Below are 24,796 nucleotides of genomic sequence, written 5' to 3' on the forward strand. Positions count from 1 at the left end.
CAGTATAATACTATGTAATATTTATAAATCATGTACCCCAGGACACGTTTTTTACGCTATACCCAAGCATCCTCGTCGCGCCGTGTACAGCTACATTGTACAGTTTTATTTTATTTACTTCTTAATTGCCGCGATAATGTATATAAAGGTATAAAAAAATTTTGTTGAAAAAAAAAAAAACATTTCAACCTTGCAAGAATCGGAGAATTTTTTACGTGACGCTTGAAGAATCGTGTCGTTTGATCGTATCAGGATGAAAGCTGTGAAAAAAAGGATAAAGAAAAAGAAGAGAGAAGTTGGAAATTATTCGCGCGACCTTGATTCACCTCCGACTCAAGTATTACCCGATATCACATCATCAGTATGCGGAGATGTGGGCGCGGTGTGTATGGCCGGCCAAGCGGGTGGCCTCAACTTAGTCTCGTGGCACGCGGCCGGTCGGTCCTCACAGCTGGTATAGTGCTGACCCAAAGAGGATCTTGGAACCACCGCCGCGTTGGAGAAAAGCCCGATTTGGCCCGCGGCGTTGGCTGGCATGAGAATTGTGCCTGAACTGGACAGAAGATGCAATACCGCGTTGAATTGGAATCGGATTTTTGCTCTGCTGACACGGCGTAAATTCAGCGTTCACTTCGCGGCCGTTGTCAAGGCGAATCCAACGAGCCCCGAATCGTTAAAATCGGTCGAGCCGTTTCCGAGATATCGGTATTTTTATTTTGCGAGTAGCGCGAGTCGGTACGAGCGAGCGAACGAAACAACAGAGAATAGCGAGTGAACGCCTCGCGCTAGCGGCAAAATCCAAACTTCGATATCTTGAGAACGGCTAAACCGATTTTAACGATCTAGGAGTCGTTGGGCTTGTATTGACGTCAGCTATACGTGGATCGACAGAGAGAGGTGCGGATGTAGCGCTGTGTTGAATACATTGCTGGTCTGAAGGAGTGAGAGGTGAATCCGTGTGAAACCAACTATAAGTTTTATATGGAAGTCGTTCTCCCACGATCTCTTCTTCCTCTTCTTTCCTTATTTCTTCGCGATCGATGCCCGGGCGGCGACGCGGTACGCGGTTCGCATGCTAGTGCATCGCGGAGTCTAATTCCGCCCCCTGAATACCAACGACCTGTTGTACAATATTGTTGAGATCTCTTTCGGCGCGCGCGACATGCGCTGAAAGAACGGACGGGGTGTAATCGCTTGTGCCTATAGCGCACCCGCGTCAGCGCATCACGATGATGCAGTACGATTAATGGATCGGTTAAGGCTTGGAGAAATTTCGAGATTTAGAATGCTGAAACACCACCTATATTTGCGAAAAAGTTTTCTACATTCTTGATCGTCGGTACCGTTTCTGTGATTGCAGCGTGCTTGACAGAAATTATAATTATTCCCGTTTAAATTAAAAAAAAAATTAAACACACCTATACATATATTATAATCTATATATATATATATATATATATATGTGTGTGTGTGTAATATATGTATGTAATAAAATAGCTTCTGCGCTACACGGGGTATTACGTAATTCGTGCGAGGAGGTGATCTCGGATTAAATACATGCATACTAAACGTATACATAAACTGTTGTATCGGAATAAAATATAGACGAGGATGAATAATATGAATAAAAAAAAGATAGAAAATAAAAAGAAAAAAAAGGAATCACGCACGTTACCCGAAATGAATTATGCTAAATGGTTCCCCTGGCTAGAGTCACAAGAGCAAGAGATCGAGACGAGCATCTGTAATCACTGCGCTTAACTACCGCCGCCAAAAAGGCTCGGTCGGTATTGCAAGAACAAAACTAAAATATCGTTCGGACATAATTATTAGTGCCGGTGATCAAATGGGTTAAACGGTGCTAAGCTTGCTCATAAAAGCTCCTCTTGCGCATGCGAAGTATTTGTATATATCTACCTATGTTATACTCTTGTGCAATGCTTTCTCAAACGATTTATCCTAATCTTGATCCAGTAACGACCTGAAGTGCTTCTCGATCTCGCGAGTTCCCACTATACTGTCGAATAATTTGTCTGCGGTTTTGTTTCACGTCCTTTCTTTCCGATTAGCGTGATACAACAAGTACTCATGTAGCGGTCTTTTATTGCAGTGCAGAATCAGGAAGTACGAAAAAAGATAGCATTAAGACACAAATTTATAGTACAACAGGTTCTCTATGTAAATTATATTCATTTTCGTAGAATAGTATTCGATTCGACGAAACCACTCAGCTCTATACTAACTGGATGGCTGACTAGCGTCCTCGATCTGAGTTGATTAGAAGCAGATGAAATCGGCACCTGTGCTCTAATACCCTTAATGGAACTAACGAATCACGTGGTTCAGTGTGTATGTCATTGGTTGAAGTGATAGGACCATGTGACTGAATCTGTTTCGAATACGCTATCACACACCCTGACTCGTTAGTTTAACTTTAGGTTAACTTTAGTGTCGGTTTTTGGGGCTTCTAATCGGTACAAGCTGCCGTCTGCTGGAAGCATAGGAGTCAGCCATCCAGTTAGTATAAAGATTGATGGGTGAAACATTTGTCAACGATAATGGGGAAAAAATGGTCACGTGATTAATACCTATTGCTGGTAAAAAAACAACATGGCCGTCACGTCAGCACACTTCGTATTGAATTGTGACTGCAGAATCGATTCCACAATTAATCACTGATTGAGCGTAGTACCGTTGCGATTAAAATCGTGGCATAAATAGATTCGTTGTAATTTTATGTTCCCCGAAAGCTTGAGAGCTGAGAAATCACTCTTATTCAAAAATTTGACGGTTAAAATTTTCGCATGCAACGCTGAATTCAGACCGAAAAGACATGCAGCTTCATACGCATCAGCGATACGCCATGAAAATATTACAAGCAGTTTCGACAGCTGTTGTAAATAAAATGCACCCTTATTCTAACCTTGATTCTGTGCATGAAGGCGTCCGCAACATTACGCATCGGTATTATACTCATTAGATTGCAAATATCAAGCGCCTCGATCGTTTTTTTCCTGCAGTGAGAAGAGTAGTCATCACGTGTGCATAAAGACGGCCGATCTTGGGTCCAACTGTAAAGTACTTTACCCCACGTTATACACTGCAAAGATACAACATGTGGTGAAACTGAGGAAGTTATGTGTTGTGCAAATAGGTGCCTGTACCTACTTCACGGAGTGGAGTTAGACTGGTGACGGCGGTTTATGACTGAAGAGGATTAGTCTGTGTCAATAAGAATACCGTCACCCAACCATCGCCATTCGGTGTACAGGGTGTTCATCTTACAAACAGGTTTTATATGCAACCATTTCGGAAATTTTATCAGTAGTTTTGGAGTAAGAGAGTTTTTTTTTACAAAAGTTTTGTTGTTTAACCGCCTTTAGCGAAACAAGACTGCGTTTCTTCCATTGCTTATCTCTCGATCACGGATTACGTAAATTGTTCAAGACAGGAATCAACGCACGGGTAATTTCGGAACTTGAATATACTCGTTACTCAGGGTTAAATCGATGGAAAAATAACAGCTAAACTGTTCTTGCCATCTTTTTATTCAGTGTGGAATAGCATTTGGTAACTGAGAAGCCCCGGAGTCGATTATATAGACGATATTTATTTCGAAGTGTAGGTATAACGCGTTAACAGCGGCCATGTTATTTTTTTTCTAACAGTTGAAATTGTTGAGTAATTGCATACAATTTTTAAACATTCTACCCTTCTCAATTTGAAAAAGCTATTCAAACCAATCAAGGATCGCTATTTCTTTTTTCCTTTCTAATTTCACCGGCCGTTGAACAGGAGACATAAGAAATGAATATAACTTACAAATTGCTCCTGTTTCCATCTGTTTTGACTTTCGAGTAAAAAATTTCAGATGAAAGGTTATTGTTGTTTAAATCGTAATTATATTGATTGGAAATTGAGTATACAAGTTGATGAGTGTATAATATACAAATACATTAGGAAGTATTCATATAAGGTGTGCAATAATTGATTGAAGGCCGATATTCGGGATGTATACTTATTCAGTATTTCTATACACATTTCACATATCGCCTTGAAGTGTCCGCGTCCGCGATTTAAATGATTATGATATAATTTTCGAATTGCAAAAAAATCCGTAACGTGTTGTACTATATGTATATAAATCTTTTTTTCTCAATCTTGCCTCTGCCAGTTAATAATTGACAATTCTTAATTTGTCTTAGAATTAATGAGATATTTTTTTTCCAAGTTTTGAATTATTTTTACGATCCATTGAATATCCTATACCTAACCGTGATTCTTGACAATAAAAAGTTGAGTTAAAAAATTCAAACAAGGAAGACGTGAGAAGGAAAACGAAAAATTCGAAAACGAAATCATACGTCATACATGAAGTTACAATAATTTCTTTGGTCCTTCTCACGCTTTTATTTTTTCATACATCTTTCTTCCTCGCACTGTACCTAGGTATCACGCGTTGCATTTGAATTCGAAAATTTTTCAAACTGCAATTTCGATTCATTTTTTTCTCAGTTTGGCCTTTTTTTTTTTTTGTAAATCCAATCTCATCCGATATTATACATTCTGTTTTCTGAATACGTTTTTACATATTTTAGACATAAGTATGAAGTGTCCGTGGTGATGTGAAATCTTTGGTTATATGTGGGCTAATCTCTGCCCCACACTCGCGCCCGATTTCATGCAATCGGCCTCGTTTCAATCTTCGTAAAATATTTCTCACTTCTATGAATTTCTATTCTCTCCTTATTCAGATTTAACAACAACGAGGAAAAAAAGCGTGGACCTTACATCGCAGTCGATAGAACTTGCGCATGCCTATCTGGAAGCAAACTTACATGCGTGATCATCTCGTTCTAACGTTACGTTCTTGCGAAATTTTTACGTCCCTTTTCTGTGGATATACCGACTATATAATATGATGATAAAAGCATTCTTTGACATATTATACGCTTCTAACTTTTCATTCGCCCATCTACACCAAGTTTAATTGATCCATGTATCTGATCATAATATCGAGTGAAATCGTCATATAGATGAGCAAATCTTACTATCATTATACTTATAACATGCGACGACTTGTTTATCACTCGCAGATTGAGAATGCAAATGTATACGGCACTGCAGCTTTCAAATCTGCCGCGGGTCGAAACTCGGGGATTTGAAAAGTGCCAACTACCGGTGGCGTCTCGCGGCTCGCGCCTCCCTTAATTATCGCAAACACTCGAGCGCCACACACGTTTCGCAATTCAAATCGCGATTCATCTTTTTTGCATTTTCTATTCACAGGTATGTCCTCTTCGCGATTTTATTCAACGAAATATGCATAAAGATTCAAACTTGATATCAAATATGTATTAAAAATATTGTTAATAATTTTTCTCGTGTCATTTTCAGCAATTATTTTCTCGTTTCTCCGTTGCTCAATACTGTTGAAGAGGCTGAAGATTTTTCTTGCGCGCAATTTTCGCTTCATGTTTTCTTAAGCCGAAAAATAACTGTGCATACTGTAAAACTTGTTTCATTTAAATTTTATTTTTACTATCCGACTGAATCTTGTTTCGGTTTTTGTTTTCTTCAGCAATTTTGATGCGGGTGGGTTATACAAGTATGGGGCATCCCCTTTAAGTTGACCTTGCCCGCCGAACGTTCCGCGCTCCGCATGATGCGCGTCGGGCTATCCTTCCCTGACCCAGGGCGCCTCGCATAACCAACGTTATAACGTTCGTGACGTCACACTAGTGTCGAAACGTCACGGCAATGCCGCAGTTCCGTTTCATCGATCTACCACACAGCTGCGACCGTCTGCTAAGGCCAACCCAATGAGAAAAGGCAGGAACGGTAGCAGCTGGCGATGAAAACAGACGATGAAATTAAAACGGTATGCAGGAAAGTTTTTAATTGATCACGAATCCAATTTTTTGTTTAACTTTTCGTTTTCTTCTTAAGGGTTATTTAGAATTGTGCGGTATGAAAATTTCGATTGACACTTTTTTTTACGTAAATCTAGACTCTAGATTTGCGATTTTTGAACCATGCAGTAATGCAACTTAACCTAACATAAGCTAATTCAACTAAACGTAAGTAAATTCTGTATAAGTATGTTTGCTGGGTGAAGCAACAGCAAAAGTCTAGCCGAGTCCAAGTAGTTTTTGAGTTTTTCAAAATTTCGTATTTCACGATCCAGAATTTTCTGATTCGCCTAGCCGGTCAAAAATCAATCAATTATATTCTCCGACGATTTTTAAGACGTCTTGGCGTAGTGTCTGATGCGTTGGATCATACCACTGATGTCTTTACAGTAGGTATCTCGTGTTTTGACTTGATGCATAATTCTTGTTGACGAGCCAAACTCAGCGAAAGAAACAAAAACAAATACTTCTTTATGATTCGAGAGTATGATTTCGGTATGTGAAGAAGAAAAAGAAGCATGTGTATCGGTATTATCAATCATCGTCTTAAGAGGGTGCTCCAGTCGATTTCGAGTTGTTGTACATATTTCCAAATATCGAAGACCAGGTATGTCAAATGCGAAAAAAGGTTGAACACCCTCATTCTATACACAATTCTAAACAAAAACAGTCCGAGACAGTTTCATTTGACGCAGAAACAACAAAATTGCATGGATTCTACGGTATCGTAATAGTAAATTCGTAAAATTCATGCCACGTCCTTATTTCTGCGTTAAATGAAAATGTAATCGAGTATTTTTGTTAGGAATTCTGCATAGAACGGAGCTGTTAAGCCCTTTTTCGTGTTTGAGATACGTGGACTTCGATATTTGGAGATATATACGATAACGTCGAAATCGACCAGGACACCCTCTCAAGAGCAAAACCAGTAGTGGATGTCAGTGGCGGTTGGAGCTGCAGAAGTACCGGCCGCAAAGCATCTTTGAGTTCTTTATTATGTTTGCACAGCTCCTGACACACCGACACGCAGCATCTTAGTCATTATTATCCGTACATGCACGTACGTACTTGTACGCGGGTACATCCACATATACTACGCATAAACGGTGACGTCATGCGGCCGGCCCGGTGGCCAATCGACGTCACTCAACCGCAACGAGCTCTCCATTCATCCAAAAGTTTCGCAATTACATCTCCTGCGCACCTGATGCTTATGATTGTTGCATGTTTATGTACATACATCGTTACGCGTGTACGTTACATGTGAACGTATTTATCTATTTACAAAAAAATAAATAAAAATAAAAAAAAAATGGCTTTAGCCGAATAAAAAAATTTCAACACCTTGTATAAAAACCATGATGCAATACTTATGAAAAAATTTATCAGAGAATTTGAATTCCTCGTTTTTTTTTTTTTTGGACAACCTGATGGTCCGGTTCGAATTAGTGTTCAGGTTCCAGCATAGGTATGTGTATGACATGTACATTCTACATCCATGCATGTGTTACCACTTACGTATGAATTTCTTTTTTTTCTTGGTTATTTCAATTTTGGATCCGTGAACATATGTCCAGTCTCTCTTTCTCAATCCGCGCATGCAAATTCACATCACTGTTTCGTAAAACGAAGAAAATAAAAAAAGAGCAGCAAGTCAAGTATAAATTAATTACACTTTCACTATTTTTGTCCGTGTATGGAGCGGAAAAACACGTGTCGAATAATGAAAATTGGAAAATTTTCAATCGTATATATAGGTAAGTACGCTTAAATATCTAGATACTCATGCGACACTCGTGATATAGGTACCACAAATTAATGTTCAGGCTTTCCTTTTTCTTTTTACTCAGGCTGTACGTACAGGACAGTCCAGTTATATGTTTAATTACACAGTTGCCACGCAAAATTATTCATCCGGTTTATATGAATATATAACGTATATTTATGTTACATATACATGTTTTACTCTCACTATCCATCCATTTATCCTATGATTAAATACTATTTTATACAGTACACTTGAGTAATTTCACTCGAGCATGTGCACTTGTGTATTACTTGTGTGTGTGTGTTTTTTTTTTATTCCATTGAACGTTCAATATTTATCGTCCGAGATTAACGCTGATTTTTATTTTGAATTACCGATCGGAGAAAATAATGAAAATTTCATTGAAAAGTTCAAAATAACAATGAACAGGCTGCACTGTATAAATATAAACAGAATATAACGGCAATATTGCGTTACGTCTCTGCGACGTAACAGCACAACACGTTAAGCATCGTCGTCGATCATAACCGCGGGACAGTTTATAACGCGAATAAACCGACGAGGATCGGAGCGTGAGACACCATCGACGACTGTTTGAATTTCTGACCGTAAGTCGATCGTTCCGAGGCTGAAAGACGAGAGTCAGTCGGTGGTCGTCGCCGTGTCGTCGTTGTGACGAAGCCGCACACGCGCGATCACAAGCAAACACAGAGACGGTTGTGTGCTGCCAGAGGCTGGAGCGAACGCGTGACGGTGTCATATGGATGGACATGTAAGCGGGGTGTAGAACCTACGCCCAACACCTACAACCGACCAGCAACCACCAATACCAGCACAGGATCGACGGACGACGGGAAACGGACTGAAAATAGCGGCGTCCTTGGCGCCCGGTGACGTCTTTGGTTTCGGTCGATGCTGGCGGGGGCGGCTGCTCTGTGACGTCAAAGAATTTACGTGACGCTTCTTCTCGATTCCACGTGCGAACGAGTCGAGGGTGGAACGCCGCTGGCCGTTAAGTCGATACCCGAACAACACGCGCCAAAAACCGCAGTAAAAGTCCTTTGAAAATGTCTAGAGAGTCTTTCCGCGTCGATAGACGTGGACCAATTTCAGACTTGATAGCAGCACATTAAATGTGTATTATGCGCCTCTGATTTACACGGTGACGACCCGAAAAACGGTTTTCAAGTATAGAGAGATATGATGCAGCTATGAGATTGAAGCATTTTCTTTTCTTATCGCTAGAAAAAAAAACGATTTTGGGAAGAAGAATAATTTTTCGTCCAAAATAGCAATTTCGAACACTCAGTTTCAGAGGATAGTACAAACCTGACGAATGAGAGTGGGAGGAAGAAGAATAATAAAAAGTTGAGTGAATAGCATGAAAGTTGAGAAAAGAAGAAACACACAAAGTGAGAACGTAATAATATTGCTAAATATGAAATTTTAGTCGAGGGTTTTGAAAACTCACCCTCGTAGATAGATTTTACAATAAAAGCAAGCGGAAGTCTTCCATCAACGTGATCATATAGTGACACCGGTACATACGAACATCTCAATATTAGATCGAGGCACGTCGGCACAGAGCCAGAGGAGCTTTTCTTTATACACAGCCTGTCAAGGTGTACACATATGCATATACATGCAGGTATATATATAGGCCTCTGTATTCACCGGTTGGATTTTTACCAATTTTGATTACTCATACCAGCTACTGTGCAGCGTACAGAGTATAGGTTCCTATCATGGCGCAAAAATTATTTGCGCATAAACGAAATTTTACGCATCAGATGTACGGTGAGCAATCAACACGTAAAATTTGATTTGTTTAAAATGATCCAGGATTACGTAGAGGATGTGAAGATAATTTTTTTTCATTTCTTCGTGAGATTGGAGTGCAATTGATGATCGGTAAGATAATGCGTGAATCTTTCAGCTTTCTCATCACTATGCTAACAAGTCGATTTTATTCATAACTATGGCTACGATTATCGTTCAGTTGCGTTAAAATTGGTCCACCGAAAGAAACTCGCAATCATTGATGCTAACTGACTTTTCTTATCTCCTGAAATTCACTTTAATTCATCGATCACCCTCAGTCGACGATGGTTGCACGTGTAAGAAAGAACTTATAACAATTTTCGGATGAAATGACCCGGTAGTCATGTGAGGATTCCTAGTTGGTTGATAGTTTTACTTTCGATTATCATTCTAAGGTCTTCAACTCATCAGGAATAGAGAAGCGTCGCTGGTCCCTGTACATTAAAATAGCTATAACTACATGAAAATCGCTTCATTAATTATGTCACTAACTATTACTGGGAGGATCTAGTAGTCGTAACAGCCATCCAAATAGTCTACTGAAACGTTGACGGGAAAAAAACGTTGGTATCGCGGATGGCGCGTACCAGAAGGCGTGTAAAGAAACGTTTGGCGTTTGTGACCCGAGCTTGAGAGGCTGGATCGCAGTCGCGGATCGCGAGTTAGGCAGGTACTGTCTGTCTCCTCGCTGGTTAAGTGTGTATATATTTATAGTTGGGGTAGAAACAATGCAGTTGGCCTCTAGGAAGTTCTTTCCTGAGTTATACCAGCGCCTTCGAGGTCCACCAGAAGCAGCTGCACCTCGCCGCCTGATTACGCAACATCGAATCTGCATACGGCAGGGACAGTCAAAGCTCAGACTGATGGTGAAACCACCATCGGTACCTCTCATGGTTCGATCACCCTGTGTGCGATCAGGGATCAAGGACTTGTGGCTAACAGAGTTTGGAGACAAGAGCAGGGAGCGGCGGTTCGGGCAAAATGAATTTTTCACCCGTTTAAGTCTGGTTGCAAGCCTGATGATTAAAAAATGACACAGAACTGCATGCACTGTCGTGTATTCGGTACCAGCAGCGGTCACATCGTAACGACAATAGGAGCATGTGTCGATGGTGAAAATAGAGCGGTTTTAAAATAGATGAGCAACTGTTGGAAACAGGTTTGGTGAAATGCATCTCACGTACTACCGGCCACCCCACCACTACTACCCACAACCCATCTGGCTAGCCGGACAATCACGAAATATTTATGCCACGTTTGACATCGAATAAATTATACAGGCAATAGAAATGCAGGTTCGCACCCTAGATCGTCGAAACTCGGATCAAACCATCGCACGATGATGACGAAACGTTCTTGTCACGCACCGGGTTAAATTGTAGTTCATCTAAGATTAGCGTGGACGGAGCGTGAAAGAAAGGCCGAGATTCGGTTCAAGTAGAAACAGCTTCGACTGTGTTATTATCACGCGGAAGGGCGGTGCTATTCATGACCTGCAACACCTTGCGACTAGGGACCTTAATCGTGATACGAATTCTGGTACCCAAACCAGTGATCATCGCCGGTACCACTTGCGAAATCGAACTTTATCGAATTCATTCCAGACCCGCGATTACCGATTTCACGCTGGCAGATGATTCTATCTATAGTGGGCCGCGGATTCGGCATCAAGAGAAGACTCGATGGAGGCGTACTTTCGCTAACAGTAATACCAGAACCCGAATTAGTGTCTGGGAAAACGATCAACCATCGCGTAATGTGGACACCGAATTCCGAGGACGCAATGGAGGGAAGGCAGACAACGCTTAGACGGGGCAATAAATACGCTCGTCTGGAGCTCTCACGGGCATGATGCATGGGCCAGACGTGGACTCCAAAATTTTGCGACAGCTCTTCACCAAGACGATGAAAGCTGATCGTGACCTGTTGAACACACCGTCGGTGAATGGCAAGCCCCGTTCATGTCTCCAACCCGTTAGGATACACGGCAGGATTGACGGGAGGCCAACCGGTGTCGAGCATTCCCTCCGCAATTTACGCAACTTAAACGCAATTGGCCGGCTTAAGTCACGGCTAGTGAGGGACGTACTCTTCGCCGGCGGATCCGCATGCTTAGACAGACTCTCTCTTCCTCGATCATACTGTTCATATAGTCAGACTTACACTTCGTCCTGGACTCGAGACGCTGACCAAGGTGGGGCTCGAAGGACTCTAGATTCCGGTGATGATTGTCATTGTTGTTGGAGTCAGCCGAGGCCGAGGCTGCCAATGGAGGTTCTCCGGTGTCGAAACTCCTGCGGACTCCCGCGGAGGAGGGTTGGGACGACAGGTACAAGCTGCAGATGTGGAGGTCCTGGGCTGACCCGGTACAAGGCGTCGTAGTCTCCGTAGTCCCGGCACTCTCGACAGTACGCATCGCACAACTAACCCCTCTGTGGTTTTTTCTCATCAACTGAAGAACCTGCTAGTTCACCTCTCATCGGCTTTCCTCCGCCACCATCCCCAAGCAGCCGGACGCAACCGCCGGGGCCGGGGGACTCGAGAAAGTGCTTCGCTCCTTCGACGGTTTGTTATGACCGAAGAACTCTCTCCCTCTCTCTCTCTCTCTCTTTCTCTCTCTTTATTTACATTTGTACGACACACTGTACATTAATAAACCCAATTCAATTTCTCCTCAACGCAGACCCTCTCTCGCAGTGCAGATGGCGACCATTATCGCCACTGATGCAGAAATCAGTTGAGACTCCCAATCCTCATCCGTGAAGTAGTCAGTTAATCAGCAGGTGGTGAAGCGAACGGATGTGAGAAGGGAATGACTCTGTTACGAAAAGGGGAAAGCATCCCATCAGTAGTCCTGATTCAGGGGTTGATTACGCGATGCGAGTTCCATCAAACAACTACACTTGCAAGTCAAGGTGTGCAGGTGATTGGCATACTACATATCAGTGTTAATGTACCGTTGGAATGGTTTTCAAAGGTGATCCACAGGTTCGTGCAGAGCCAGGATGTCCCACAGGCCGGTTTGCTAATCACCATCAGATAAGTGACATAATGTTTGTTCGCTTTTCTACTTGTGCAGTGGTATTCTAGAGTGATATGTCAGTTACCGATCTCATTATGACGAACCTGGAGGCGACGTGCGGCGAACCTCGGTTCCGAGAAACTTCCCACTTGCCGATGGTGATACCGTGGGTCGCAGAAGCCCGATCTGAGCGTTTCTGGGGTAGCGCATGCAGGGGCTGGTCACTTAAACATCCACTGCACTGATCACGTCACCCTCCGAATGACCGGAGCCACGTGCCCGCCAGTGTAGAACCGAGCGACTTCTATCTGGTTCCTTGAAGTGAACCGATTCCGCGGCACGAACACTGACTGCGGCTCACGGTTCCGAAACACGGCTGCTCCCCAGTGAGCGGGCAGAGCCGCTGGTGCTCGGATCTCGGTGCTGGACCGAGAGGCAGAGGGGAGATAAACGCAGAGGGAGAGACAGCCTCCCGAGGCGGGATCGAGTCTGGGTGTCTTGGGCAAGCAGTCGTGCTAGTCGTCCGTTCGAAAAGCCGGCCACCGCGTAACTGACTCCGGGCTCGGCGGTGGTGCCCGCTATATTAAAACCGTACTGTGTGTAGCCTAGCGAACGGCACTTCGTGACGTCACTTCCAACGACTACGTCACACCCACCGCGGGCCGGATCGATGGACCGTCGCTGGGCGCCGCTTCCACTCACTGGCGCACGTGACGCGCTACCAGTTGCGTCATCACCTGACACGTCACACCCGACTGCGACGCCGACACCCCAACACCCCAGCGGGAGCGAGACCGATGATCGACGTCAGGGCTGCCCAGGGCCACTTGAGCTGCCGCCCGTTGCGTTGGTCCGGGACTCCGCCGGGTTCCATTCATGACCGACGCGCTATCAATCGGAAAATCGGGGATGATGCGCTCGGAAAAACAGCACGTGGCTGACCCCCGTCGCACTACCACTCCAAGTGCTAGCCAGGATCAAAGGATCCATAAATGGTCAAAGATACCATCTGGTACAGAAAGGTCCCAAGGAATCCGAAACCTGCCAACACTTCCTGCTTTTATAGGGAGGTAAACAACAGGGTGGTCAGATTTGGGAAGGATTGATTGCAGTTCAATTTCACGTCAAGTGCAGTTAAGGTCCAATTCACAGTACTCGGACTCTGTTCAGATTGACACTTAGTCTTTATTTCAGTCATAATGCACCTCTTCGTATGGATAAACTTCTCCGGAAGTGCACCCAGGATCAAAGACTCCTCTTACGTTCAAGGACACCACCTGCTATGCAAAGGTTGCCAATGCATCCGGAACCTGCTGACACTTCCTGTTGCCACGGGGAACGTTTTTCAGTCCTGATTACATAAATGACGTCAGTATCAGCGATAATGTTCTGAAGATGTCCACCCAGGATTGAAGACTCTGCACGCAGTCAAGAACACTACCTGCTTTACAAAAGTTGCCAAAGCGTACACAACCTGTTAACACTTTCTGCTTCGTCTTAGCTTGATGGTTGCAAGTTCTGAAACGATTTACTGCAGTTCGATTACACGTCAAATCTCTAATTTGCAGTATTTGGCCTTCCTTGGAATTGACACTCTACTTTTTTTCAATCCTGACAGATTTTTATGAATAATCTTTAGCGGAAATCTGTTTAGGCGTCCAAAGTGCTGTGAAGGTTTCGGTATAAAATATCTAATACCTACGTCGTGGCCTGATGTTTACCTGAAGTTGACACTTTCCTATGTATACACATAATTGAACCTCATGGTCTGTGAAAAATTCTGGAAGGATTCAGGACGCCTAATAATATTGAAAAGGAAGATGAAACATGAGTTATTTAAGTTTCGAGTTACGTGACTAGCTGATATTTAGCAAATGTAAATTGCTCACAGGCGATTTTTAACATTCAACGATAAAAATTAATTGTGATAAATATCATTTTGAGTATGGTCAACTGTGGAAAAAACTTTATCAGACAACCACACTGAAAAATAGTAAAATGTAAGTAGTATGCAAACATGAAAAAATAACAACATATTTTGCAGTGTAGAAAAAAGACCGGGAAGAAATGATGCCGATGATGTCATCTCATCTAATCCATCTCATGATTGAGATTGAATATTGTCCATGTGCCCCCGCTCCTGATTATCTGGGTGCTTCGCTTCCCGTACTCTCCGCTGTGACGTCACAGGAGAGTGGGAATACTGTCTCCCTGAGATTTCACCCTATTCCAATCTCTCTACTCTAGATCCTTCAATTTCCCAACATCACACAAAGTGTACTAACAATAAGTATGAAAGGGAAAGAGAGAATTGGAAGTAAAAATTAATTCAGGGCCATCTCATGGCGGGTAAAAAGCGATGAAACGGGATTCATGCGTCTTTATGTAACCGTGGAAAAGTGCATAAGGCGTCTTGATGATGCAACGTCAAGTTGATGCCACCGGATTAGCGGATGCGGCGCTTCCTCAACCCTGCACTGAGCTTTTGCAAGCCTGTGCTGCATGACAAGTCCCTCAAGTCTCTTGGCATGAGGCGAGAAAATGCCTTCCGCCTGAGAGAGAGAATGAAAAGAATAAAAAAACTCGGGAACAAAAAAACGGGCTAGAATCCGTTACCTGACTAATCTAACAATAGACAAACTCGAACCCTGCGGCATTGCGTTGCTGTTGCAATGCTGATTCTGATCTTCATGGGATAAGTGGAAGCGATAATGATTGCTGTTCGTAGTCTTGTTTAAATCGGTTACTAAATCTTTCAATCGTCCAGGCTATGAAGTGCGAATTAGGATCGATTCAAGAATTTGTGTATAATGTCCGAACGGATGCTGGAATAAAAAATAACGTCACATGTCGAAAATCGAATCGTCATGCAAATGTAGTTACATATACCGATCGACCAATTTCAAAATTTGTGGCAGTTTTTACCGCATGACGTTGTTTGAATTCAAAATAACGATATTTAGATCACGAATTCTCTTTTTCAATCTGTACCGAAAAATCGGTATCGAGATCGAAATCGGGATCAGGAGAGCGGATGAATACAGTTAAAACTCGACTCTCAACCGCCCCATCATCATCACCACCGTCGTTATCACGCATGAACACACCTGCCAGAGTTAAGAACCGGTCTTGATTGGCTGTAGTAAACCAGGAAGGGACTCGTCGAGGGCGCCTGGTTTTCTTGCGTAACTCAGAGCTGTACCTATGGGTACACATGTAACGGACACATACCCAACACACACTTTTTCTATCTCTTTCTCTCCTTAAGGGGATGTCGGACCTCTGTTACATGCGGCAAATTATATTTTACAATTATTACTATTTCTGAGTAATGAAATCTCTCCAAACTTTGGATAAAAAGATAATGATAAAGCTTACATGATTGTGCTTCTGGGTTGGTTCGTGAAAGTGCGAAAAACTGACGAAGACACTCAAAATATGTTCAACGGATGCTCACTTACTTTGAGATTATGGCACACTGCTGTTACTCGAGTTCCATATTTTTCGTATTATTACATCAATTTTTGAAATTTTTCGGACCTACCCATAAGAGAACAGTTACTAACACTATCATTTTCCAAAGTTTAAACCGGTCCTGATTCACCCTGATTTTATTCTCGATGCTACTTTTGTTCCATTTGAAGACCCGTTTCTAACCGATTTCCGTTGTTACTACGGATCTGAGTTTTTCAATCGCTAACAAATCCGAATGTTTTTTTTCATTTCGGTGTACTTTAAGTCGACAATATTGGATTAACGATAAAACTGCTGACCAGATAATATCTTTCAAACAATACTCTATCGAACATGTACGCAAAAAAAAAAGAAAGAATCGAAATAGTTTTATTGTAATGAAATCGGTTTTAACCGATTTTATTTCCACGCTTCTATCTTCGTTTCCTTTTGTCTACTCATGGTAGTATAGAAATTGTTTCCACATATTGATGCAACGCGTTATCCTCGTTACATATCAAGTAGCTGTGACTTTACTGTAACATGCCAGAAATCATACACTAAATTCATCTTTAAAATAATTAACTATATTCTCATTGAGAAAACAGGATAAAAGGCTTTTCTCGCCTTGTCGCATGGCGCCTACGCAATCACTATTATTCCACAATTAACTAACATTTGCTTATGAATATCTAAAGCTTGAATGAACAATAAAAGTAGCGGATCAGATCTGCTCACTTTTACGATTCCCATATCGAGACGACGCGTCGCCGGTTACTTCGGTTCTCCTGTCTCTCGGGCCCTTCAATCACGAGTTGATTAGCAGATCTTATCGCATAAATTTATGCAATAGGTTCATGCTAATTCGCTTACGTGGAATCATTAATTTATGGGAATATTCCAATATTCGTTTTGTGAAATATCACTTGAATAATTCAAAGTAAATTAATAATAATGGCACAATATAGTTCATTTCAATACAATGCTAGTAGGTCCTCAGAAAATTAAAATAGGAGGAAACCAAAAACGAATTATTTTTTCATTCATCAGATAATGGGAATTCTATTATTTATCTTGTTTATAAGAAATCTGAAAAGAAATTCATTCTAATTTCCATACATGTGTCCACATACGTTTAAAATTATAGTAACTCACAAATATTCAACATAATTACTCCACTCATTCCATCTATTTTATTCCTTTAGCCTGTCTAATTTTTGTTTAACAAATTAATATAATATAAAGAAGTAACTATCTGACTTGTTTTACCAATTTATTTTGCATCGATTCTTTTATCCGATCTAAGATATTTACCTTTGATTAACTTCAAATGCCCTGAAAAGGACCTCTGCTCTGCGCATATATATTTTTGCTGCGTGCTTTTTGAATATTTTTGCAATACGCAATTGGCACCCAATAGCATAAATATATAGTACACGATAGCCGGAGTATCACATTACGAGTTAAATTGAATGATAAAAAATGTGATCAGTGATCGTCCATCGGTAGTGAAGAAGAGATTTCCATTTTTTGGTTATTTCTATTCTAGAAATATATCTATAAAAAAAAAAGGTGCGAACCAGTAGGTGGAGAATATGTGCATTACATTAACACTAAATTATTTACCCATCCTATATTTTGTGCACGTGCCCGCACACATATTCGTGTACGTAAAAGCTTGGACATCCGCGAAGGCTCGATGAGTGTAATAAATATAAAATGCCGCAGCCATAAAGTCCATCATGCATGCACAGTACATTCACACATATGCAATGTCGTAATTTTATTCATTCCCTCATAATTTTAGAATATAAATCCTTCTGATCATTCCCAAAGAGAACGCCTGCAGTCAATCCATACCTGTTTCTTGTTATATGGATATATTGCCCGTTAATCGGTATTCAAATAATCGCTTTTTAGTCGAAATGAACTGCTCATGCCGGTTTTATACTTCAAGATTTCTAAAGAACAGAAGTGGATTCAGATGAAAATGCTTATTGGCACAGCTTCGGTGTTTAAACAGTATCCTGTGCAAATTTTATGAAAATCGGTTCGGCGATTCGTCTGTAACCTTTTTTACAAGAAATCGGGGGTCACATATGTGCATCCACTCTTGAAAATGGTCGAAAACGACTTCTCAGATACCAAAACGTGCTTCCAGTATAGTTTGAGAATTTTTTCCTCGATCCAACGTTTTTTTGCGATGGTGAATGTATAAGGCACACCGATTTTAACGATCCTGCTCGAAAACGAATGAAAAATCTAATCGTCAGTAAAATAAAATTACACTGCACATGGTCCTTCTAGTAGACGATTAATTATATCGTTAAGAATCGCAGCTATGAGATCGTTAAACCAAGACCTGTCTAAACGTGCTACATTGCGTCTGTGTAACCCACAGCTATACATATACCTAAGTACCAGTTGACGGCGTGCAAGTATAAGCATAAATATATATATGTGTATGTGTATGTACATAAGAGTAACGGGGCGTTGATCAACACCGTATGGTAACGACTGGCCATCCATTAACGAAGAAATTGAAAGTTCTGGCAATAAAATAAATTGGGCGGACGGTTTTACCCACGCACGCATATATGCATGTATATGTTTACGTAGGATATATACATATATCCCATTTTATATAGATAATATATATATCTATATAGGCAATAGTAATCGCGCGCATTCTCACCAACGGCACGAGTTTAGATGGACTCAACTATATATGTGTATATTAGCAGACGATGATGATCATCATTATTGTTGTTATTATGTAAGTGTCGTGGGATTGACGATTTTTTTTTTTTTTTATAATTTTTTTTTCTTTATTCTGTTTCGAGTCAGGTTTCCTATTCCTCTATAATAATCGTGCGATAGGATAGTTATACACACGTCGATCGATCGACGATTATAACCGTGTGCGATGCGATGTTCCCCCCGTATTATTTCCAGTATTCATCAGCTATCGAAGGTCGTATTAGATGCACGATTATAAACAATATTGCGGAAATGTAAAATCTGACTGTTGCTGACCGAAGCATTAATAATAGTAAGATGAAGAATCAAAGATAGAGATTTTTAACACCTTTTATCATGACTTTATAACGTTGTGATCTGGTTTGAACGATCACTGTACAACCGAAATTCCCGCCAAAAATTTTCTAGGTTACTACGTGAGATAACCTTGCTTTTTGGAAAATGTCCTCGTGACGTCGAAACCTGGTTGTCGGCGCCATTTTATCACCATATAACCTAAGTTTATCATTTTAGCGGAGGCAAATGGTAATTCTTGGGTTTTTATTTCACATAAATTAATTTAACATAATCTATAATATAAAAACGTGAAAAAAAATGGTCAGTGGTCAACTGTCAGCCTGGTTGCATTAGTTTGATTTTTTTCCATCAGATGACGCATTGCAAAGTGACAATCCCAATAGATGAAACAAAGTGATCGTAATGCGGAGAATCTCACGTTATATTTATTTATTTGCCGCATTCTAATTTAAAGTGACAAATAGAATATCAAAATACAGTTAGAACGTCGATTATCGGAACTAATGGGGACCGGGAACCATTCGGATAACCGAACGGTGTGCAAAAAACGCCGATTCGTTCAATGTTCATACGTACCAATTTTAAACAGATGAACTATCTTCTTGTTCGGTACATAGTACTTTTGGTTAAAATTTATAACGCTTACGTAATAGAATGTATAGTGTATAAAATATATTGCAAATTTCGGGGAAGTTACGGAATGAAAATGTGGGTTCGTGAGCGGTAAAGAACGGACTCAAAAGGCACGGCAAAATAAAGCTAGGAAAAAGGTCTTTATTCAGTAACACGTATTGCTCGTCAGAAATAAGGCTGTTTTAACAATAATTTTAGTTGACGTAGCAACTTTATTCATTTTGTGACAGAAGAACTGTTAAGGGGGTGCCCTGGTCCATTTCGACATTCATGTACATATCTCTAGATATTGAAGTCTACGTGTTTTGAATGCAAAAAGTGCTCGACAGCCCCATTCTACACTCAATTCTGAACAAAAGGATTGTAATAAATTTTCATTTGATGCAACGATAAAGAAATGGCACGAAAACTACGAAATCGCAATAGTAAATTCGTATGAAAATTGAATATAAATCAAAAACAAAATAACTTATACATTAATGACAATCCAGGAAAAAAATTACATCAGTAAGTGGTACTTGGCGGGCCTTATTAGAAAAATACCTTAAGGAATAAATCGATTTCTATCGTTATCGCGTCATGTAAGTATCATGCCTCGAACGAGACTCGCTAAGTTACACTATTTTTTTTATAAAACTTTGAATCGAACTAAGTATTTTATTTTGATGAAATTTTATTCACAGACCTCACGTTTTTGAGCTAAGTCCTCTTAAAAAATGTAATTTTTTTTTTTAATTTGAAAAGTATCATAACTTGAAACCGTTTGATTTGAAAAATCTGAAAAAATTAAGAACTGAATTTGAAGACATGAGGTTAAAAGTGTATCAAGTTCAGTCGGAATGCCCCATATGTTTATATATGAATGCCAAAAATAAACCGAAGAAACGCTATAAACTGAATATGGAGGAGGAGAAAGACGGGAGAAAAATTAAAAAGAACCCACAAAAAACACAAAGGTTACAGTAAATTCAATTTATCCACCATGACAGGAAATTTTATCATCATCATCATCATCATCATCATCTGCCATGCGTATACTGTGTACCGAAATGCTGTTCTCATAATAAAAAAACCAAACCTAACCTCGTTCACAAAATCGGTGATCGGATCGGCATGATGGGATTATAATCGAACGGTTCGACGAAACCGCGTGCCGATTGCAAATCGGAATATGTTACCTGCTTCCACTTATGTTACCTGCCATGTGCGTATTATGTGAACATGCATAAAATAGGAAACTCGGCGCAGTTGCACCCTCGGCCGATATATAAGATCGAATAACTCGGTTCGGCCCATTTGCGGTGGATTCGCAGTAGAGATGAACAAAGCTCAGTGAGAAGACAGGCGATCTGCGGCAACCGCCGCGGGAGATGCAAAGCGAACGCAGCCGACTGGCTGCACCAAGGTATGCACCTTACTTACGATCCATCCAGGAGACGAGAAAATAATTGAACGGCTGTCATTCCGAAATAGGTATGACGATTCATTCCCTGATGGCCGCGTGCTTATCTAGTCAGCTAGCGAGGCATCGACAACCTGCTGCAGCTCAAGCCTGCAATTGCCGCGTTGGCAACCTGCCGCAGCACACGAATAGTACACACGAATGATCGGACCGTACGGCGCGAGGTGCCTTATACCATATGCCTTCTGCCTTCCTGCAGTAATCGCTAAATTGACAAGCTGCATGTGCTCCGATCGTTGCTTTTCTCTGTGTCTTTGTCCTGGAATGAATGTTGGATCTGGAACAGTTTAACGAAATGTCTCCACGCACACCTGAGGTCTAGTGTCAATTCTGAGACGGCTGACATGAAGATCGTTAAGGGGATTACATTCTATATTGGAATACTGAACAAAGACATGCCCGGATATTTCTTTTTACGGTATGGGCACTGAAAAGTCCACTTTTTGTGGCAGTTTTCGTTCCGTAAAGTGATGCTTTATACGCCAGCGAACAAAGTTCCGGAATAAAGTCTTTATTCCGCAGTTTTGATGCGCAGTTCGAAGTGCGCATCCCAAACTGCCGAATAAAGTAGCTTCGTCGAAGAGATCGCGACATAACCTCACTCTTCGTTTTGCTTTTCAATGCCCATACCGTAAAAAATATTGTATGTGGCATGCTTGTAAACCGTTTTTTGGCTCGGATAATTTCAGTACTCGCTTCCGGCTCGCTTCCGGCTCGCCTTCAGCTCGTCCTGAAATCTTTATCCTTGCCAAAAAAACAGGCGGTTTACAGGCATGCCACATAAATAGCTATTATTTTTGGGTAAAACCAGTGTTTTGACATGTTTTTTGCTCAAAATTACATGTAGAATGTAACTGTTATACCGTTTTTTGCCTTCGAAATATGTAAACTTAGGTATTTGGATACATCTAAGTCAAAGTTGGATTAACAAACCATGTTGGTAGTCTTCACTACTGGTGCAGCCGAGCCAGACCTAATCTCACTTGACATAACCTAATCTGTATACGTGATTAGGTTAGTTTAAGGACTAAAAGTCAAAGCAAAAGATCAAAAGGAGGAAGCAGTAGTATAGCGCGTGTGACGTTTTTCAGCGTAAAAAAGGACTGAAGAAATATGAGGTACGGTATCATACTGACGAACACTAATGGAAATTTATTCAGGATTTATACGGGATGACCGAGTGATGCTAATTAGAAATCTAGTCCTTGGCATACCAGACATTAGAAGCTGTTCCGCATCAGAAATAAAAATGAAAGTCAATACCAAGAGTATATACTTATACATAAACAAGAAGAAGAAGAAGAAGAAGAAGAAGGAGAAAAAGTACATTAAGAAAAAGAATTATTGAATTTATTAAATATTCATTGAATTAACTAACGATCATTTCGGATAGTCCTGAGAGTACATTTGTTCGTAGCAACAGTTTATCTATTTTCGATTCTATGAACTTCGTATTTAACTTTATGATAAAAAAAATAAATTGATTATTTAAATTGTTAGTCAGCCAGAGTCCAGAAAAATCAATAAATTGGTTTATTGGGAAAATAAAAATTTTAATTCAAGCGTATTTAGTTTTTTCAATACAATATTTCTTATACTGGAGAAGATATGACATTGTACACGACAAACTGAAATCACAGCGCCTAATCCTGGTACTTGAACTAAAAATGCATTCAAATAATTTAATTATTCGTTACGTACGACATGCTATTGTCATTGATTATAATCAAATAAGTGTAAGAGCTTCACTGCAATATAATTTTTTTAAGAAATGATCGGTTCAAAAGTATAATCCAATATATTACGCGGTATAAAGTGTTGTGTAATGTTCGCTGAGTTCGGTCAAATAGGAGTCATGTTTCTTACAAGCAATGCTTTGTTGCGACGTTTCAATAGTAGCATCTTCGGGCTACTGTATAACAATGGGAAAAAATACATAAATATTGTAGAAATTTTTTTCCTTTCTCACTATTCTCATCTTAGAAATAATTATAAAAAAATAAAAATTTTTATTATATTAATGATGCTAAACAAACCATAAATTTTTGTCGACAACGTGCTTGTGATGTACTCGAATATTTCTAGAATATATTATACATACTTATACAATGTTTATATGTAGTACAAAGCAAAGTCATTTACAGAAAATTAAGATGTATATTTTTTCGCTTATTTGGGTGGAAGTGAGGAGAATTGATTGGTATTAACATTTGATAATCGTCAAAGTTTTGTGTCAGAAAATCAAAGTGTGGCATTTATAATTTAAGATGGATGCATACTTAGGCAGGCGGGAATTCATAAATTCTATTTTAATTTTTATTATCATTAATGAATTCGCGCCTGTCTAAGTATGCATCTATCTTAAATTATAAATGCCACACTTCACACATTCACACTGAATCTGTTATTTTAATGAAATGCACTAGCACAATTATAGAGTACCTTGTGCTTGAATTTATTGAAACACGTCTTCAGTTAATTCGAAAAAGAATTTTTTTTTCCACTTTGTATGAAAGATGCATGTTCGTTTCCACACAGTTTACATTTCGTCTATTCAAATAGTTATTTATTTTATCTGATGGACATCACGTTGAACCAAATTCATATTTTTGCCATCACATAAGTATTTCTACCAATGAACGATTATTATACTCAACAATTTGGTACTTTTGAATTGACATATTCGGCGGTCAAAGACATAATTTATTACGAGTGAAATTGAATTGCTTTTTTAAAGTGAACTTCTCGATTTGTAAAACAGTAGCTCAATTCATGGAAAAAATATTTATTTCTTTGAAATACATATAACATAGGATGTGAACATTTTAATTGATGCATTGATCCTGATGTTCCAATAGATTTTCAGTTAGTTGAATCTGTAAATTCTTTCATTAAATCGAATCAGAAGACAAACAAATTACTTATTCGGTGTGATGCTTTTTTCTGTTAGTGTTGAAATAGAAGATGCTAAAAAATGGAAAAAAACTGCACACGTCTGTCTCAGCAGTCTCTTGGACGTACGTACGCCCGACTCTTGTGCAATTCACCGAATGTGCCGGCAGTCCATCGGTGAACACAATGTGCGTAGGAATTCTATCTGCGAATGGAAAAATCTAATGAAGATGATAATGAACATGGCCATAAAGAAGATGAAATACGACAAGAATAAGGGTGTGTATGAAAAAGTGTAAGCCATCATCAGAATGAGATATTCTAACCTACAGTAACAGAAAAGTGGTAAAAGTGGAAGTGATGTCATATGGACAAAACACAGGTTGTACCTAATTGGGATGCTGTTGAATGGTAAGTCTCATTGACAGGTTGTGGCCCTGCGTCCCCGTGGGCAATAGGCACAGTGGATAAGTTAAGAAATTGAGGAACTGGCCGGGACAGAGAGAGTTGGGAGCTGAGAGCAGGCGATTAATTATGAAACGATGGAACCCGAGGAGCGCCATGGGCGAGCTCGGCAGCGGAGTTAATGAGGAAGGTGGAAATAAATCCTTTGGAGATAATCCTCGGAGTATCTCCCTGCACCAGCGCCGGGCACCTTTCGATGCGAAATATATGGCGCAGCGTATAATCGCAGATTAGTGACTAGCACTGCGCGATGCATGATCGGCGCTACAGTGTGTGGCGGGCATACACCAGCGCTGCGTGTGAAAGGGAAA

General features: G+C 40.4%; 1 protein-coding gene across 3 annotated transcripts in view; it reads right to left on the bottom strand.

Moving 5' to 3' along the window:
- LOC124411233 (nuclear receptor subfamily 4 group A member 2) overlaps positions 1-13,075 on the bottom strand; it is a 35,665-nt gene extending 22,590 nt beyond the window's left edge. For 2 of the 3 annotated variants that reach the window (XM_046890232.1, XM_046890231.1), the window contains exon 1: positions 11,665-13,075. In XM_046890232.1, coding sequence (XP_046746188.1) covers positions 11,665-11,950 — 286 coding nt within the window. In that variant the 5' untranslated portion in view covers positions 11,951-13,075. Of the gene's footprint in view, positions 1-7,430; positions 7,530-11,664 lie in introns of those variants that run through there. The other variant, XM_046890233.1, reaches the window with a different exon arrangement.
- Positions 13,076-24,796: the final 11,721 nt, after the last annotated feature.

This window comes from Diprion similis, chromosome 10 (genome assembly GCF_021155765.1).
Source record: "Diprion similis isolate iyDipSimi1 chromosome 10, iyDipSimi1.1, whole genome shotgun sequence".
NCBI classification, from domain to species: Eukaryota; Metazoa; Arthropoda; class Insecta; order Hymenoptera; family Diprionidae; genus Diprion; species Diprion similis.